This window comes from Phoxinus phoxinus (assembly GCF_949152265.1).
Source record: "Phoxinus phoxinus genome assembly, chromosome: 6".
NCBI lineage: Eukaryota > Metazoa > Chordata > Actinopteri > Cypriniformes > Leuciscidae > Phoxinus > Phoxinus phoxinus.
The window spans coordinates 22,121,319-22,141,761 of NC_136881.1; the positions used below are offsets into that span (position 1 = coordinate 22,121,319).

At 40.2% G+C, this 20,443-nt stretch overlaps 1 protein-coding gene across 3 annotated transcripts in view; it reads left to right on the forward strand.

Annotated features, from left to right (window-relative positions):
* Positions 1 to 4,170: 4,170 nt before the first annotated feature.
* poglut1 (protein O-glucosyltransferase 1) overlaps positions 4,171 to 20,443 on the forward strand; it is a 53,626-nt gene continuing 37,353 nt past the window's right edge. Inside the window, exons 1-4 of one of the 3 annotated variants that reach the window (XR_013797916.1) lie at positions 4,171 to 4,335; positions 4,750 to 4,840; positions 4,947 to 5,090; positions 5,185 to 5,320. Coding sequence is in view for 1 of the 3 variants with exons in the window: in XM_079614690.1 (XP_079470816.1) it covers positions 4,260 to 4,335; positions 4,750 to 4,840; positions 4,947 to 5,090; positions 5,185 to 5,320 (447 nt within the window). In the remaining 2 variants the exon portion in view is untranslated. The remainder of the gene's footprint in view (positions 4,336 to 4,749; positions 4,841 to 4,946; positions 5,091 to 5,184; positions 5,321 to 20,443) is intronic. The other 2 variants (XR_013797917.1, XM_079614690.1) reach the window with 2 other exon arrangements.

Below are 20,443 nucleotides of genomic sequence, written 5' to 3' on the forward strand. Positions count from 1 at the left end.
ATAAAAAAATTGAATCGTAACACAATTGTGCGCGTTATCCACGCTGCATCGTCATAACAATACTGTCAATAATGGCGGCGAGCAATGTCTCCATGGAAACGGAGATCCTGACCACTCCTGACAATTTGAGAAGCGATGTGTGGAAGGTGTTTGGATTTCAAATCATAAATGGGAAAATTAAATCACAAATAAAGTCTGAATGAAATATCACTCCTCAACTTGCAACCTTACTGTGCGTTCACACCGGACGCGAATAGCGCGTCAAATTCGCGCCTGCCGCGTCTAGTTATACACTTGACCACTTTTGTGTCCATTCGCGCCTGACGCGCTATTCTGACAATTCTGACGGGCACAGACGCTATTCTGACGGGCACATCTGACAACGCTACACCATGACAAGCTATAGGCGATCTGTCCAAGGAACCGCTGCTAAAACAGGCAAGAATAACTTATTTTCTTCTCTTCATCACGGGGCTTACCAGCTGTCTGCTGTCCTAGCCGCGCAACAATCACTGACAGAGTTGTGAAACTCTGACACAACATCAGACAACTGATCAGTGGAAAAATGTCCATTCAAGTTGCCAAATTAAAGTCATTCATTTTGTTCCGCTGTTTTATTGTATAGAGCTCGGGATCGTTTCGTCACGTCGCAATGCATTGTGGGAATCACGGTACGGAAGTAGATGTACTGTAGAGTAGGCTGTAGGTAATTCAAATTGTAATGTTGGTCATTTGATAATATTAGGTTTAATTTAGGTTATTTTAAGGAAAATGGTTCAGTATTGCTGTATTGTGAACTGCTGTAATCGGTCTCACGGTCGACGGTAAATAAATCCTGTTAGTTTTCACCATTTTCGTACTTGGAAAAAAACGCAAGGATATTTGGTGACTGAAAATACAAAGAGGCGTCGGATGGCTTGGGTCGCCACTGTACGGAGGAAAACCATCACCTTTAAATCAATGAATACAATTTAATTTGAAAGTATGTAAAGTATGATGTAATTAAAGTATTTATTTTGGTGAACGGTGGGTTGTGTCTGAGGTGAATGTTAATATTATACCGGATTACAGAACTACCGAACGTAAACAGTGGATTATTGCACCTATGATAGTAATTACTCCTGAAGTGTAACAAACCAGCATTGACAAGCTTCATAGCTCGGAATCTAACAAGTGTGTGTGTGTGTGTTGTGTGTCTGTGTGTGTGTGTGTCACCACTGATGCTTGGTTAACGTTAGAGTTGTCTTAGTGCGAACGATTGTTTTCTCTGCGTTTAACGTTACTTAGATCTGCAGATCTTGCACCCATCCATTTGTGAACTGCAGGTGAGCCTCCAGTGTCTTGAAGTTTTTTAATTGATCGGAGGTGTAAGCGCTCACTCCACAGACCAGGTAGGAGAAAATATCAGGGAAACTGAGGCTTGCTAAACTTTCATAATAGTTTATATAGGGATTGATTCCGCCTATATACTCATTTTTTTTTAAGTAGCATTGTTTGGCTTCAATATTAAGTTTGTCAGTATACGTTTTTTGTTTGTCACGGTCCATACTCTTTCTCGGTGCCGGTGGAGATCGGCCGGCTACGCTATTACCTTATTCCAAACTGGCCTTTGCGTTACCTCTAAAATGGCCGCGCTACCCACAATGCACCGTTCCATAACATCTACGCCCAAGCTCTATAAAAAAACACGATCACCCGTTTCTAAATTTTTATTGTAATGTTAGCTGTCCCTCTAGTGGACAGAACGTGTAACAACAACCAAATGCTATAGTGGCATTGACGATCCATAAGCCTGTGTAATGTCGCAAATATTAATAATAGGATGAATTTGAGCATTTAATATTCGAATATTATTCAAATATTAAATAAAATAAGGAATGGAATTCGAATAGTATTATAGAGGAAGATTGACAGCCCTAGTGTAGGCGCAGGTCCACCATCTGATCTTGATACGGCCCGGATCCTGCTGACTACAGTAAATCTCGGAATAAACAGAAAGACTGACATCAGCATCTCATTATTCTTATGATGTATGGAGTACAGACCTGACTGCCCTGCCGGAACGTTCGCAGCTGGCTACACGATGGACGCGTGGGAGAGGTTGTGGGTTGTGTGTCTGGCGGCTCTTTCCGTGGAGGACATTGAAGATATCTATCTATTCGGAACCATGATAACAGGTCTTTTGCTGACTGGATTAGGCATTGCCCTGGTTTATCAAGAAATTAAGAAGACGGTGACAGCTGTCCAAAGCCCCACAATGCTGCCCGGCATGATTGAAGCAGTGGGCAGAGCGGTCAGCACTCAGGCTGGGACTATTAACCGCATTATGGATAACAACAGGGAGGTGACCCGAAATATGGATAACATCATGGAGAAGCTCACGGCTTTGCAAAAGCTGATGGACCAGAATGGACTAAGAGAGTAGTCGTGCAAAGGAATGCGGCTACTCGCCCCAAGACCAAATAATCCCAATCTTATCTGCTTTCGGCCCCCCTCAACCAGCACTGGCCTCGGCCAAGGCCGCTGTTGGAACAACAACTCCCCCGGAAGAGCACTGCAGTGAGCCGCTCTTGCTCCTTCCCCCATTTCTCACAGACACCTGCTGATTGTTGACTCTGTTTGGGACCTAATCAAGGTTGTCTCCATGGCAACTTGCTGTGTTAACGCTATAACATCCTGCGGACAGAGGCACCGAGATTTGGATGCCAGGCGGAGCGAATCTCCAGGCCTACACATACACAAACTCTTACATATATATACAGATATGCAATCACCCCCCCACCCCACATCCCTCGCCTTCGCCGCTTTGTACCCCCCAGCCTGGCGGGCGGGTCTGTGACCAGCGCCGAATATGGCTGCAGGACCGGATGGCTGCTTGCCTGTGCTGGGTGACCTCCATCCCCCACTCCCCTCCCCTGTTGCAAGTCTTGTGGATTCATGTCGTACTGATTATGTGCTAATGTTGCTGAGGTGTTTTTTTTTCCTGTTCCCAGACTGTACTCCTCACAGGAGCATAGTCTGGGAGTTGCCTTTTTTTTTTTCCTCACCTATCCTCATGTCATGCTGTATTATTTTCCTCAATCCTCTGTCTTCCTGTCTTGTCTACCCCATTGTCATATTGTATGTATGTTTTGTATGGACAGGTTGATGGCTAATTTCGCTGGTACTTGTGACTAAGTGACAATAAAGGCTACTACTACTACTACTACATCTAGTGGGTAAGAGAGAGTCATGAAATATCATGTTATATATCGAATTTTCCACAAGAGGTCGGCAAAGACACCCAATGTGAGATAATTTTAGATGTTTATGCAGATTTATTCATGTAATGAAAGTTATTTTGTAATTAAGTGAAAGAATGTGAAGAATGTACGTATTTATATTAAACTTATAGATAAAAATCAAATTTAGAGAAGAAGAGAGAATGGAAGTGATGGAAGGGGGGGGGGGGGGGATAAATTGAAGAGAACACATTGTCAATATGTACTTTAAAAGTAAAAATATCGAGGGAGAAACACAGCATTAGCAACTTAGAGTAATACATTTTATAGAAGTAATCCAACTTCCAACAGATATCCAAAACTTTATAAATATTTTTTTTTTTTTACTAATTTTTTTCGCTTTAATACCTATGCTCTGCACCTCTAGAATATGGAAATATTTTTTTTACTATATCACACCGCAAAAAAAAAAAGTGATAATCTTCCTCTGTAGGCTATTTTTGTCTTGTTTTCAAGTGCAAATGTCTAAAGATTCTTAAATCAAGATACATTTACTTGAGACAAAATTACATACAATATGAAGTCTTGTTTTCTGATAAATTTATTTAAATGAACTGAGTTTGTTCATAAAGATCTGCCTTTGGGCTAAAAATAAAAGTTAATTTAACTAAAATTTGTTCTTGGTCACTTCTCACTTAATTTTAATTTGAAATCACTTTTTTTTGGTTTCAAGACTTAATTTTACATTTGTATCTCAAGCAGGCTATAGGCTAAATATATCTATTTGTATTGTAAAATATCTATGTAAGATTTTCTGCTCTGATTTAAGACCCTTTTAATGCCTTAATTTGTGCAAAAAGGTAACTTTTTAAGACCCGCAGAAACCCTGTCACGTTTAGAGATCCAAAACACTACAATATATTTAAGAGCCTTTATGTTGAGCCGAGGTGGGGACTTTTAATATGGTGTCAGACTATACTAGTACATTGATCGATTTCTCCTCAAATCGAGCCAAGCACGGTTAATTGATGCAGAAAAATGGAGCTGCCGTGGCTGCTCATACCGTCTTTCATTCTTTTGCTGAATGGAGTTGAATTTTGCCTTTCTGATAACGGTGAGAACGTGCAGAATTTTGTTTTGATGCTGACAGTTATCTGTCTTTTGTGCGGTCGTTTTTTGAATTTGTGAATTTTCATACTGTATCGTTACTAAATTGCATTTCTGTAGCTGAGATATCTTAGCATTAGCGCCTCTGTAAGGTTAACGTTAGACCCAGCAAATATGTTTGTTTTCTGATATTCTCTTTTTGAAAATGCAGCATTTATTGTTATAGATTTCAACGGGCTCTGTCTGTAGGCTCAATATTTAATGAACAGAGTGTGTAACTTGTTATGAGCCAAGTTTTAAATCTCAAAACATTTCTTTCTTTCTTTCTTTCTTTCTTTCTTTCTTTCTTTCTTTCTTTCTTTCTTTCTTTCTTTCTTTCTTTCTTTCTTTCTTTCTTTCTTTCTTTCTTTCTTTCTTTCAGAAAAACGTTGGCAGTCATTCATCAGGTGGATCACAGAAGCCACAAATAATTACCAGCTATGCAGTCAGGAGAACTGCAGCTGTCATTTGAGGTAAGCAAATATAAAGAGTAGCCTATCTTAATAGAATACACATGCAGCTCTACATGTTTAAAGACTGTATAATGTATACTTTCCTCCATCACTCTTTTGATTGCAGTGTCATGAAAGATGACCTTAGGCCATTTAAAAATGGCATATCTGAGGGTCTCATGGCAGATACAGTCCAAAGAGGTGTTGGTACGCACTACCAGATAATAGGTAACAAGCTGTACAGAGAACAAAGTTGTATGTTTCCAGCAAGGTTGGTGAAGTGTAATTTGTTTTTAGTAAAATCTTGATCCTGTCATGTGCAAATAGGTGTTGAAGAATATTAGACAATCATCCTTTCTTTGCAGATGCGGCGGTGTTGAGCACTTCATCCTAAAAGTGATCGACAGGTTGCCTGATTTGGAGTTGGTGATTAATGTGCGTGACTATCCACAGGTTCCTGGATGGGTTCAGACAGTCTTGCCTGTACTTTCCTTCAGTAAGGTGTGTACCATGTACTCCAATAAAGTGCCTAAGAACAATCTACTTAAATTGATTTTATGGTATCAGTAGCTTGACTATATTAAGGCAATTTACATTACTTTCATTACTTGTGACTCCGCCTTTAGATTATTGACACTGATCCACTGGCACATCCCTGTTAAAACAGATGATTAATAACTGCATTAATATGCATACCCCTGAACTAATACTTAGTTGAAGCGCCCTTTGAATTTATTACAACAGTCTGGCATCAGTTGGTACATTCATTGACTTAGGAATATTGTCCCTCTCTTCTTTGGTCCAGATCTATTAAATTGCAAAGGCATCTCATGTGCACAGTTCTCTTCAGGTCCCCCATAAGATTCAGGTCTGGGTTTTGGCTGGGCCATTCCAAAACATGATTCTTTCTTTGCTGAAGCCATTATTTTGTTGAATTACAGTAGATGTGTGTTTTTGATCATTGTCATGCTGAAAGGTGAAAGTTATCTTAGCTTTCTAGCAGATGGCAAAAGGTTCCGTGCCAAAATCAACTGCTACTTGGAGCTAGGCTATTCGTAATTCCCTCCTCCTCTAAACCCCCAGTACCAGCTGAAGAAAAGCAGCCCCAAAGCATGATGCTGCCACCACCATGCTTCACTTTGGGTATGATGTTCTTTTGCTGATGTGCTGTGTTGTTTTTGTGACAAACCTACCTTTTACAATTCTGGACAAAAAGTTAAATCTTGGTCTCATCAGATCATAACACATTTTTTTCCACTTGGATTTGAGAGACTTTAAGAGATATGTTTAGCCGGCAATAGATATTTTTTAGTCAGAAAAGGCTTGCATCTTGCCACCCTGCTCCATAGCCCAGACAGATGGAGAATACGAGAGATAGTTCTCATCTGTAGGAAGCAACCGGTACTTGCCAGAAACAGCTGCAAGCCTGCAACTCTTTTAATATTGAAGTCACTTGACCGCTTCCCTTACCAGTTTTCTCTTTGCCTTTTAGAAGGATGCTCTGTTCTTGGTTGTTTCTGTTTTTGAATTTTTTAGTTGTGCCATAGTTTTATAGTTTATCTACTTGTTGATTACTATCTTCACTCTGTTCCATGGTATATCTAATGCCTTGAAAATACCATTCAGCAGTGAGAGCACATTGATGCTATGTAAGCTCTTTGTGGCCCATGGCTCTTGTAGTAGTATGCAACCAAGATGATGTCAGAAAAATATTACATGAACAGCTAAGATTTACTTGGAACAAATCAGTCATATCAGGTGAAGCCAGGTGTGTACTATTTTAATTTCTTTTTATTTTGAATTAGGTGCAAAAGTTCTGACGTAACTTATTTTTGTTTTATTTTTTTCATCAGAAAAAACAGCTGTTTTAACTGTGTGTGTCAATACTAAATCTATACAATAGGTGACAAATAACCAGCCTCAAAAGATAACTGAGTTGAAAGCAAATCTATTAAGAACACTGCATGAAACTGCTGTAACAGATGTGTTGCCTGCTTCATTTACAGCATTTATTAATCTTGGTTTAGATTAAAGAATAAACAAATGTTTTAATTAATGTTTGAGTTAATATTAGTTTAATGGATCAAGTAATGTTAACATGCTAAATATGCATTATTTATAAATATAATATTTTTAGGTCAGGTTACCTAATATTGACGAAGGTTGCTTTATTGTAAAGTTTTATTATAACATTCGTATGAATAATATTCACATTACTTTTACTAAATTAATTTTAATATCTTTATTCATTCAAGCAAATTCAGTTAAAAACGCAAGTGCAAATATTATGAGACCTAAACATCATTGGTTCTAGCGTGTGCAGAGGCAACACATTATTTTTAGCAAAGTTTATGACTTGTGCGTGAAGGTCTGTTCGTTCACTTTTTTCATCCCTTTTGTAGGCAAAGTAATGCTAAATTTATCTTATACTGCCCTCTTTATTAATTCTATTACACTTGGGGTGTGTAGAGCAGGATTGGGTAGGGGTGTCCAAACGTCTGCCTTGCCCACCCAATGAGAATTTAGGCACAAAATAATCTGTGTTAATCTGTTTTTTACAATCTGAAGGGGGCTGTAAAATGCCCAAACCAATCCAAAAAATAAATAAACGTTTGCAGTATTTTTCTTTTATTAGCTGAAAATAACACCGTGGTGCATCATGCACTCAAGAGACGGCTTCATGATTATGTATCTTCATATTTACTTGACTGATTGATATTTATCTTCATATTTAGAGACTGATTTTAAAATGTTATTTGGGAGTCTCTAAAATGGGTCAAACCATTGCAATTACCTGAACAGTTGAAATACACTAGAAAACATCACTTGAATGTGCATAGATAAAGCAAGAAAAATGTACCGGTAACTGTTGGCAAAAAAATGCATATGCATGGTTCAGTTGAAACACTACCCTGGCTTGGCTGTTAAACTGAATGTAAGAATGTGCTGTTTATGTGAAAGTGGCGAAGATAAAGATCTTTATCATTACTTCCTTCATAATAAAAAAAAATAAGAACGATACACAATATACAAATTAAATAAACAGTGCTTTATTTTTTCAGATACAGTAGGTGTATTTAGCAGTAGCATTGAAGAAAGTAATTAAATAAACAAATATTAAATTAAAATAATACGTAGACTTCATCATAAAAAATTATACATTGATTCTTATTGAAGCTACAATTAAAGTTCTACAATTAAAGTTCTCAGTCAGTGAGTGATTTTATCTTTGTTATTTTGAAGAATGTGGTTAACCATTTTACTGTGGGTAACAGTTTCTGGTCCCCAGTGTATAGTTTTGTCTCTATGGTGGAAGTCAATGGGGACCAGCAACTGTATGGTTACCCACATTCTTCAAAATATCTTATTCTGTGTTCAGCACAAGAAATAAATTAATACAGGTTTGGAACAACATTAGAGTGAGTAAATAATGACAGAATTTTCTTTTTTTTTGGCGAACTATTCCTTTAAGGACAAGCGGCAGCATGTTTACTATGGCTGTGTTTACACTTGGCATTAACATGTGACCTGTATCCGGATGTTGTCCACATACACATTGAAAAGACAAGTGTAAATGCGTTTCTGATCGGAATGTGATATCCGATCAGCGTGTCCTGGTTCAGAGGTAGTCGAGGACGCATTGTGATCGGATCTCAGTGTAATGTAAACGCCATCCATCCATCGTGTCTGCATTCACAGGTGGACATCATATAAATCCCCGCCCAGTCTCCCCACGCGGCTGTCAGAAAATAATGGCCAGTTTAGACAATAAATTAAACTTATTTGAACCTTACAATAAACGTCAATATTTAAAACAGTTTATTTAGACTTGCATGATACTGTGTGTGTCATTTTTCATTTTAATTGTGCAACATTATCTGAACGAAGCGATAGCCTGTACAATCACAGCTGTGATCAGTCATAAGATCATAATGAAGAGCGTGCGCTGCTTTGCCAGATGAATAATGGGAATACACTTTTTATTTTATGTTTTAAATGTTGATTATTTTTGTTTCAGTATTTTTAGTATCCTCCCATTTCTGTTAATATTGTCATTGCACGCTATAGCCAACCCCGATGATGTGACTTGTTTAACATGATCAACCCAGTTATTTTTGTATGATCGACTCTGGAAATATTCCTTCATTCAAAAAACGTAATTTGATCTAAGACTGGAGAGTACATAGGAAAGTAAATTGAGTGAGTGAAAGCAATTGGGACATTGCTTAATTTGTATCATCTTTACTCTTAGACTTGGTGTCGTGCTATAGACCTAATCTAAATAATTTCAGGAAACTGAAATCCGATCGGTTATCCAGGTACAGAGGCTTCTTAATATGAACAAATGTAAACGCACGGTGTCCTGATTGGCTAATGATCCGATCTGCTTGATCGGATCATGGTGTTCGCATGTTAATGCCAAGTGTAAACGTAGCCTATTAGGCTACTGTCGCTTTAATGCTGCGTTCACACGGAACGCGAATTGAGTGTCAAATTCGTTTCTATCGCGTCTAGTTGGACGCTTGAACATTTTGAATCCACTCGTGCGTATAAAGTATTGAACATTTGGAATCCAAAGCGGCTTGGACGCACGTATAAAGCAAACGTTTGAAGCGAAATAGACGCGTGTTTGAGGTGAAATTCGCTTCTTGTGGGAGGGGCAAGTGCTAGGCGGTTGTCTGTTTGCTAGATGGCTGATGTTGATTGAGCATTCATCGAGAGAGTCACCGCTCTGTATTTGCTCTGGAGATATATAGCTCCGTGTGACTGCCTACTGCCAATATCAGTCACTCATTTATGTTGAATGAGTGACTTTTTTTATTTTATTCTATGCCACAAGAACAAGAGGTATTACATTTTCACATTAACATTAGCTCCCAGGAAAAAAATAGTTTTACATATAATCCAGTGCTTTCAATGTTTTCATTGCTTTTTTTGTATTTAGTTTGTTCCTAAAGATGTACATAATGTAAAGACATTTATAAAATGTGGACAATTTGGTTTACCTTGAGCCCACTTCTTTTTATGTATATGGTATTTTCCAAATAAAACAAATAACTGTATAATTTGTTCTTTACATTCCCAATTGTCAGTCTGACTCCGGGCGGGCCTTCACCCGTTTATCACTTCACCACAGCAGCAAGCAGGCTCCTGATTGGTTAATGCGGCGTGATCAGACACGAAAGTTCAGATTTTTCAACTCGGGCGTCAGACGCGAATTCGCTTCAAACGAGTGAATGCACCAGAAGCACCAAATAAAATCACTCGCGCAAGACGAACGGGGCGATATTGCGTCCATCGCACTGCGCTAAATGCGTCTATCGCGCCGCACCAGATGGGCATAAAAGCGTCTTTAGATTGACTTAACATGGAAATCACTCGCTCCAGATGCTCAATTCGCGTTCGGTGTGAACGTAGCACACGACACATCATATATACGCGCATATAACACACGCAACAAATTTTCTCTCATATGTTTGCTTTCACTTTAGACATAACCAACTCTGTTAATGTAAACCTTCGGGTGTACAAACTCAGAAAAGCGCACGTTAGAAAAGGGCATCAGCACGCAAATGAAATGTTTAACCGCCAAGGCAAAATGTTAACTATCAAATATATCCTCGTGCAAGTCGCATACTTTCATATTCAGATAGCCCCTCGTCACAGGTCATTCTTGACATTCGCTTTCGAGGGTCATGCTTATCAATACACCGTTCGGTCTGTCATTGGCGCCCCATACATTCACGGAATGTATGGACGCAGCGCTTTCTACCCTGAGACATCAGGGAGTGCGCTTTCTAAATTATCTTTTTTACGATTGGCTCGTGCTAGCACAGTCGAGAACCAAGCTTCTAGCGTTCAGGGATTTGATTCTCGGCCATTTACAATGCCTGGGTCTCACAATCAATATTGCCAAGAGCAAACTGATCCCCAGTCAGAGCGTTGTCTTTCTGGGCACAGTTTTGGACTCTGTGACGATGACAGCGCGGCGCTCCGTGCGGACGCTGGTAGCCTCGTTCAGAGCGTGCACCCCTCAGGAAATTTCAGAAACTTCTTAGTCTCATGGCAGCAGCATCAGCAGTACTCCGTATGGGACTACTGCACATGCGCCCGCTGCAGCACTGGCTGAAACGCCGTGTGCCAAACCATGCATGGCAGTCAGGCAGCCTGTGCATCATGGTGAATCACGGTTGTTTAAGAACACTGATTCCCTGGCGGGCTCAGAACTGGTACATCGAGGGTGTGACAATGGCAGTGGTTTCCAGGAGGAAAGTGGTGTTCACAGACGCCTCCAACCTAGGTTGGGGAACGCTGCACGAGGGCAAGCCTGCCTCTGGCCTCTGGTCGAGCACGGAGCAGAGCTTACATATCAACTGTCTATAGATGAAAGCAGTTGGTTTAACCCTGAAAACTTTTCTGGCAAACCTACAGGGTTACCACGTCTTAGTCCGCACAGACAACATGGCGGTGGTGGCCTACATAAACCGCCAGGGGGGCATCAGGTCAGGCAGCCTGTATGCCATGGCGAGAGACCTCCTCGTATGGGCACAGACCAATCTGAGCTCTCTGAGGGCAACGTATATTCCGGGCATTCAGAATATGGGTGCGGATATGCTCTCACGGGGCAACGCGAGTGGCGAGTGGTCCCTGGACCCACAGACGGTCAGTCTGATATGGAGTGTGTTCGGAGAGGCTGAAGTCGACCTTTTTGCCTCAGGAAACAACACTCATTGCACGGTGGTCTTCTCGAAAAGCAGTGAGGCGTTGGCCCACCCCTGGCCCAACCGCCCTCTTTATGCTTTTCCCAAAGTGTTCGATTATTCCACAAGTCATCAAACGGGTCAGGGAGAGCGGGTGCCCAGTCCTTCTGGTGGCCCCTCTCTGGAAATCCAGACCGTGGTATCCGGAGCTGGTTCAGCTGTCAGACTCAGTCCTGTGGCCTGTTCCAATGTGGAGAAACCTCCTCTCTCAGGCGAACAGGACAATATGGCATCCCCGACCCGACTTATGGGCCCTCCATGTATGGCCCCTAAACGGGTACCCAGGGACCTTCCTGAGAAGGTCTTAAGCACTATCTCCTCGGCGCCTGTATGCTTTAAAATGGTCGGGTTTTTCCAGCTGGTGCTTAAAGTCGTTTTGACCCAGAGTCATGTGAGGTACCTGTGGTGCTCTCCTTCCTACAGGAGCTGTTGGACGCGGGCAGTTTCCCGTCCACGCTCAAAGTGTATGTGGCACGCCATTGCAGCGCATCACGCTCTGGTAGCTGGCCAGTCACTAGGAAGAAATGAACTGGTGGTTCGGTTTCTGAAACACGCTAGGAGGATTAACCCCTCCAGACCTCCTTCGGTGCCTCCCTGGGACCTATCCACGGTCCTGGCGGCTCTAAGGGGTCTGCCATTTGAACCGCTCCAATCGGTTGAACTTAAACCTCTCTCACTAAAGACTGCTCTCCTGTTGGCATTGGCATCTATCAAGCGAGTGGGGGATCTGCAGGCGCTCTCCATGAGCCCCTCCTGTTTGGAGTTTGGAATAGGTGACTCCAAAGTCACCCTCAAGCCCAGGCATGGTTATGTACCCAAAGTGCTCTCAACGCCGTTCAGAGCTCAGGTTATTACATTATTGGCCCTTCTGCTGAGGATGGGGAGGTCAATCTTCTCTGTCCTGTCAGAGCACTGAGAATCTATTTGGAGCGTTCTGCGTCTTTCAGACACTCAGAACAGCTTTTTGTCTGCTTTGGCGGCCGATCCAAAGGGGGATCAGGTTACTAAGCAAAGACTGTATAGATGGATAGTGGATGCCATTTCTATGGCTTATACCTCAGTGGGTCAGGTCTGCCCCATAGGTATTAAGGCCCATTTGACCAGAGGCATGGCTTCGTCATGGGCTTGGTTGTCGGGTTTTCCCATTCAAGATATTTGTGATGCGGCCGGCTGGTCCTCGCCTTCCACATTTATAAAGTGCCTTCTCTTCAGGCAAAGGTGTTTTCGGTATAACTAAGGCCTGATGGTGTCTGGTCTTGTCTAATACTACTGTGCACAATCACATTCACACACACACACAGACACACACGCATATATATAAAACCCGCTCTGGCTGGTTATAAATCCCCATACTATATCCCGACGGTGTCAAGGTTTTTGGGTATATTACGTCAGTAGTATTACTGACATATATATATTATTCTAGACCCTACGGTGTCTGGTCGGATATATATATATATATATATATATATATATATATATATTTATTTACATATATGTGACCGATCACGGAAAGTAGGGACACAAGTCGGTTCTGGGGCATTTTGAGTTATTCACAGATTCTGAAAGTGTAGTCCCCAAGTTTTCCAACAATGTGTAAGACATGGAAATCTGATAATATTTGGAGAAGTTGTGGCCATTTGAATGTAGGCACTCAAAAAAGTTCAAAGTGGAGAAAACAGCCTCTAAAGATTGTGCAGTTCTCACCTCTCTCTGCTGCTGGGAGTGACAATAGGGCTCATTTACATCTCATTTAGATAAGCCACACCCGCTGTAAAGCTGTAAAGCACAGGGGGGAGCAAAAAGGTCAGGAAAATGTGCCATCAAAGAAAAAGAAAAAGTTTGCAAACAGGTAATATTTAAATAAATGTCTCTTAGCATCTACCGATAAAACTGTATAGGCAACTCTATTGATATCAGATAGAGCCGACTAGAGTGCTGCATAATAAATAGCCATGCTGTAGGGCTGGGCGATATGGACCAAAAGTCATATCCCGATATATTTATATCCCGATATTTTTTAAGTAAGAGCAAATGTTCAAAGTCAAAGCCAAATATGGACTTCACTGTATAAATTATACATTGATTCTTATTAAAGTTATTATTAAAGTTCTCAGTCAAGAGCAGTGTGTGATGTCCTCTGTATTTTGTTGTTTTATTAACATTAAATGGATAGTTCTCCCCAAATTTTTAATTGTCATCATTTACTCTCTCAAGTTGTTTTAAACCTGAATAAGTTTTTTTTCTTCTGTTTAAGTTATTTGGAAGAATGTGGGTAACCAAACAGTTGATGTACCCCAGTGACTTCTATATGTATTTCCTATGGAAGTCAATGAGGACCAGCAACTGTCTGGTTACCCACATTCTTCAAAATATCTTATTTTGTGTTTAGCACAAGAAATAAATTAATACAGGTTTGGAACAACATTAGAGTGAGTGAAGAATGACAAAATGTTTATTTTTGGGTGAACAATCCCTTTAACCCTCTGAGGTCGGCAAACGCGCGGGCGCGTTTTGCTCGTTTTGCTCTTTTTTTTTTTTTTTTACATAGCAGCCAAAATAGACCTAAAATACTCCGTCAGTTTTGGTCATACAGACTTAAGAATTAAATGTCACTTTTTTATGTGTCCACTTACAATCGAAATAAAACATTGTGCTTTTGTAAAATAAAGAAAATATACAGGGTGTGCTTTCTGCCTCTCCGTCTCCGTGAACTTTTTTTCTGAAGCACGTCTCTAAACTTAAACAAAACTCAGCGAATACTATTCACTCAGACATGAGCTATATATCTCTATAATCATTTAAGTGTGTAGTTTTAAATTATCTAATTCAAAACTAAAACAAATATTCTCTGTTTATGTAATCTATATAAAGAGAGAGAGAGATCAGCCGTTCTCATTATCGTTCTGGCACCTCATTACTCTGCTAATGTGACACGCCCATGGAGAGCGCGCGCTATTCAAACGCAGATTATCTGAAGCAACACTTGCAAACCAGTCAACGCCCACAACAGCTGGATAACACACTCGCTGTGAGGAATAATAATATCGTGATAATCCTGGAAATTTTTCCTCAAACGTGCTGGAGTAGCCTAACAACGGATCCTGCAGATCAGTAAGTGCTTTGTTCTAATCGCGATATGAAATGGTGTCTGTAAACCGCAAAAGACTCTTTAAATTTGAATCGCGTTTCTGTGTTTGAATGAATGAACGGCACATGCGTTTGTTTACTACAGCTCGCGCGTGTCTGTGTTTGAATGAATTTAGCTTTTAGCAAACTATCTATATTGCCAACTGAGATGAGTAAAAATCGACTGAATACGTTGAAATAAAATGTCTTTGTATAAGCAACATATTAAACTGCAAATTAACATTTATGCCCAAGGCTAATATATATTAGCCTATAAAAGACGATATGTTACAGACGAAATATGAAAGACAACATTTCGTTTTGGATAGATTATAAAGTTTTTACTGCCACATCAAAACCTAATTTACAAGGTGCAAACAAAATCTTAAAAGATCAATATAAGCCTTCTCTTTAAATTATTTTTGTGTTTTATTAGTGACAAATTGGGGGAGAGGATAGCCTACACCCAAAACTTTCTGAAAATACGAATGAGAATTAACTGCACAATTACTAGAAATGTTTACCTTGGATATTATACAATTTGCAACCATACACAGTTTGTGGAAAAATACACTTTTTTCAAGATGTTTCCAACTCTGAACCAATTCTGTAGTTGTATGTATGTATGTATGTATGTATGTGTGTATGTATGTATGTGTGTGTGTATATATATATATATATGCGTGTATGTATGTATGTATATATATATGTGTGTGTGTGTGTGTGTGTATATTAGGGGTGTGCAAAGCAGCCACTATTTGTGTCTGTATTTGTTGAGGGGGGGAAAGTATTTGTATTTGTATTCGAGTAAAATTCAAAATAGGCGTAAAAATCGTAATCGTAAAAAAAGAAATTTGCGTTACACTTCTAATTTACGTTATGTGTAAGTATTCTTTAATTATATCCATTATAATAATTATGGATATGCAATATTGGTTGATGTTTTTCCATAAATCCAGCAATGAAACAAGGAATGCCATTGAAAATAAAATAACATAACAGCCATTACCTCATGCATGGTTAAACCAACAACTAATAAAATACCATTGTGAACATTATGAAGCCTACTGTAGCCTACATCTTGCTGTCTGCAACATACAGAGTAACTTACGTACCATATAACTCCCACACGTGCATACAATTCGACAAAACTACACAAGCATTTTTAACCTTTTTAACCGAACGGTAACGTCACTCTGTCAACAGCCTATTGTCTAAATTACCGCGCTAAGCAGCTACGTAAACAGCTGACGTTACGTAAACAGAGCGAACATGAGAGCACCGACTGCAGACGTCAATAATACCGCGTAATGGAATAATCTCCCGATCGCTTCTCGAAAGTTATAAACTGCCTCAGGAACCCAGTTAAGGTACAAACATCTATTCAACAAAAGTAGTGATGGAGTTAAGTGTTTTTTCGCTGAGCCGAGCCCTCTCTGTTGCTGTGTGGAGCAGCCTGTGTCCGTCACTCACTCACTCATCCGGGCATGCACTGCGGTCTCATGAGGAAACGCCGCTTTTTGAAATAAAGTTTTTTTTGTTCCCGAATACAAATATTTTTAAAGTATTTGTTCGAAATAAGTATTTGTAAAAAACACGTTATTTGTGCCTTTCCGAATACCGTATTCGGGTTCGGCTCCACCCCTAGTGTATATGTGTGTGTGTGTTGTCTTTGCATTCTTTCTTGTGGCTCAGTGACACCTATGAAATGCTCATTAGTATGCAGCATTAGCAGGACTTGGTCTTCTCAGGTGTGAATGAGGACATTATTCATGACCTTGTTGGATCATTCATGCCCACCTGCATATTGCCTTTCCAAACAAAAAGTGTCTTACAAAATTTAAATCAATCTATTGTTTAATGTGAACGATTAGCCCGGATGATTTTCAGATCATTTTGAAGTAAAAACTCTAGCCGACAACTTCCATTAGTCAAAAGTATTGTGGGAATATGTGAAGTTGGTCGTTTGTGGTCTTATATCAGAACATTTAAGTTTGAGTTTTTTGAATAACCACGCATAAATAATATTCTCTCAAAAATGCAAACATGTACATACATGTTGCTCACATATTATGATAGCCATGTTCGTGCTTAATAGAGTGTAATTACACCTTTGCCATTAATATGTTTATAAGCTACTGAAAAAAATACAAATATCAGGGCATGTCAAAACATCTCAAGGACCCCAAAAACACCTTAGACCCCAGAGGGTTATGTAATTTTTTTGTGAAGAATCAACAACAAGTGGGACACAATCATGGAGTGGAACGAAATTTATTGGATATTTAAAACTTTTTTAACAAATAAAAAAACGAAATTATTCGGCCCCCTTAAGTTAATACTTTGTAGTGCCACCTTTTGCTGCGATTACAGCTGTAAGTGGCTTGGGGTATGTCTCTATCAGTTTTGCACATCGAGAGACTGACATTTTTCCCCATTCCTCCTTGCAAAACAGCTCGAGGTCAGTGAGGTTGGATGGAGAGCGTTTTTGAACAGCAGTTTTCAGTTCTTTCCACAGATTCTCGATTGGATTCAGGTCTGGACTTTGACTTGGCCATTCTAACACCTGGATATGTTTATTTGTGAACCATTCCATTGTAGATTTTGCTTTATGTTTTGGATCATTGTCTTGTTGGAAGACACATATCCGTCCCAGTCTCAGGTCTTTTGCAGACTCCTTCAGGTTTTCTTCCTGAATGGTCCTGTAATTGGCTCCATCCATCTTCCCATAAATTTTAACCATCTTCCTTGTCCCTGCTGAAGAAAAGCAGGCCCAAACCATGATGCTGCCACCACCATGTTTGACAGTGGGGATGGTGTGTTCAGGGTGATAACCTGTGTTGCTTTTACGCCAAACATTACGTTTTGCATTGTTGTCAAAAAGTTCCATTTTGGTTTCATCTGACCAGAGCACCTTCTTCCACATGTTTGGTGTGTCTCCCAGGTGGCTTGTGGCAAACTTTAAACGACACTTTTTATGGATATCTTTAAGAAATGGCTTTCTTCTTGCCACTCTTCCATAAAGGCCAAATTTATGCAGTAAACGACTGATTGTTGTCCTATGGACAGAGTCTCCCACCTCAGCTGTAAATCTCTGCAGTTCATCCAGAGTGATCATGGGCCTCTTGGCTGCATCTCTGATCAGTCTTCTCCTTGTATGAGCTGAAAGTTTAGAGGGACGGCCGGGTCTTAGTAGATTTGCAGTGGTCTGATACTCCTTCCATTTCAATATTATCGCTTGCACAGTGCTCCTTGGGATGTTTAAAGCTTGGGAAATCTTTCTGTATCCAAATCCAGCTTTAAACTTCTCCACAACAGTATCTCGGACCTGCCTGGTGTGTTCCTTGTTCTTCATGATGCTCTCTGTGCTTTAAACGGACCTCTGAGACTATCACAGAGCAGGTGCATTTATACGGAGACTTGATTACACACAAGTGGATTCTATTTATCATCATTAGTCATTTTGGTCAACATTGGATCATTCAGAGATCCTCACTGAACTTCTGGAAAGAGTTTGCTGCACTGAAAGTAAAGAGGCTGAATAATTTTGCATGCCCAATTTTTCATTTTTTTATTTGTTAAAAAAGTTTGAAATATCCAATAAATTTCGTTCCACTTCATGATTGTGTCCCACTTGTTGTTGATTCTTCACAAAAAATTACAGTTTTATATCTTTATGTTTGAAGCCTGAAATGTGGCAAAAGGTCAAAGTTCAAGGGGGCCGAATACTTTCGCAAGGCACTGTATGCATATGACAAGCAGATTTCTCTCAATTTTCTCAGTTTGCTTTCCGTTTAGACATAACCAACTTTCTTTATGTAAACCTTGAGTGTATTTGACAGTTTTAGCTCAAAAAGACTCGAAAGATAACTTAGTCCAGTATCCAGGCGCTGTTAGACAGGCTTTAGTGCATGTGTGCGTCGGGTGTTTGCGCTCAGATAAGCGCATGTTAGAATCGAGCATCAGCAGCGAATGACGTTTAACCGGCAAGGCTTTAAAGCACATGCAAATAATGAACTTTTGAGAACTGCAGTGTCCTGTTCCTCTGTGTAAACATTTAATGTGAGTATTTGTCGCGTTGTACACTGGGCTGTTGAGACGCAGACTGCTTCAAAAGCACTCAGCTGCTTGCTTGTAGCAAGGATCACAGTGCAAATTTGAACTATATCAATATATGCGATATGGTCTAATTCCATATCCCATTAAAAAATATATAAATATTTTTTTTATATCGATATATCGCCCAGCCCTACCACGCTGTTCCCTTGGAGGGTGGGGGCAATCACAAAAGAAACAAAAGCCGGCTTATCCAGTATGGAAATACACACAGACAATGACACGCCCCTACAGCGAGCTAGAATCTCTGAAAAACAAGCCGATTTCAACCTCCAATTGTACGCTTTTAAATATACCAATACTGCCATCTCAAACATGGAGAGGCTTCTTCGTGATCTCAACTAACAGTTTCTGCAAAAAAGCGTAAATCACAAATTTTGAAAAAAAAAAGCTTTTCTCATTTTGCTCGAAAGTTGTGCTGCCGACTTGTGTCCCTACTTTCTGTGATTGGTCACATATTGGGTTTTTCTGGCTTGTTCTGTGTGCTCAGGGGTCCTGAGTCATGGTGGCAACCAGTTATCTATGGTGCAGCGTTTTACAGGGCGTCCCCACTGCGTATAGCTACGCAATACGAAGTGACCGTTCGAAAGGGAACTACTCGGTTACTATCGTAACCTCAGTTTCCTGAGATAGGGAACGAGTATTGCGTAGCTGGCCGCACCATGATAACCTGGAGAGTTGTCGCTTCAGTCGTTAAACCTGCTATAATGGCGAATTTGCGGGGCTATTATAGGCTAAGGCCACGCCCCGTCAGGGTCTCTGACATGACGTGGGGCTCGCTCATTTGTCACACATCAGAGGCGCCCACGCCATTGGATGTGCAGTTGCGGCAGCACAGCCTATGAGCAGGTCAGATGCTCAATGTGCTAGCTGTGCAGCTGCAAATGCGTTTTACATATAAGCTTCTGTAAATCGAGGAAAGGGAGTTCCCCCCACTACATATAGCTACGCAATACTCGCTTCCTATCTCAGGGTACTGAGGTTACGATAGTAACTGAGTAGTTTTCTGTCAGTGTCGGCTGCAAAGATGAAGTTGACGATGCTGACTCGCGATCTTCGCAGTAGTGAACGCGCCAGAGAGAAATGCACATTTCTTACAGATTAGGCTACATAAGCAGAGAGCAGTCTGTTATCTTTCGTTTTGAAGTGTTCTGTTTAAAAGTAGACATTTCAATATAGATATATTTTTCAGGTCTGTCAAGTCATTTTCATGTATATAGCGCTTTTAACAATGTAGATTGTTTCAAAGCGGCTTTACAGTGATAAACTGATAATTTAAGGTAACAGATTGTTTTGGCTTAATAGCGGTTCTTGAATAAAGATATTTTCCAGCTAAAGTTAGTTTTGATTGATTCACTTCCGTCGCAACAATTATTAGTTATTAAATTAGAGCTGATGGCGCTCACGTGCGGATTAAGAATTAATTCTGTAGTTATGTGCATTTGAATATATGTGATTTGAAAGATTTGAAATTCCCTACAAACCAAGCCTTAAACTACTTGTCTGGCCTTAAAATTTTGATACAGAATTGTATCACTTCGGGGTGGATACGCGAAACCAAAATTGTCCCGACACCGCTTTATCTGTAGAGTGGTAAAGGGATCCTTCACTGGGGAGA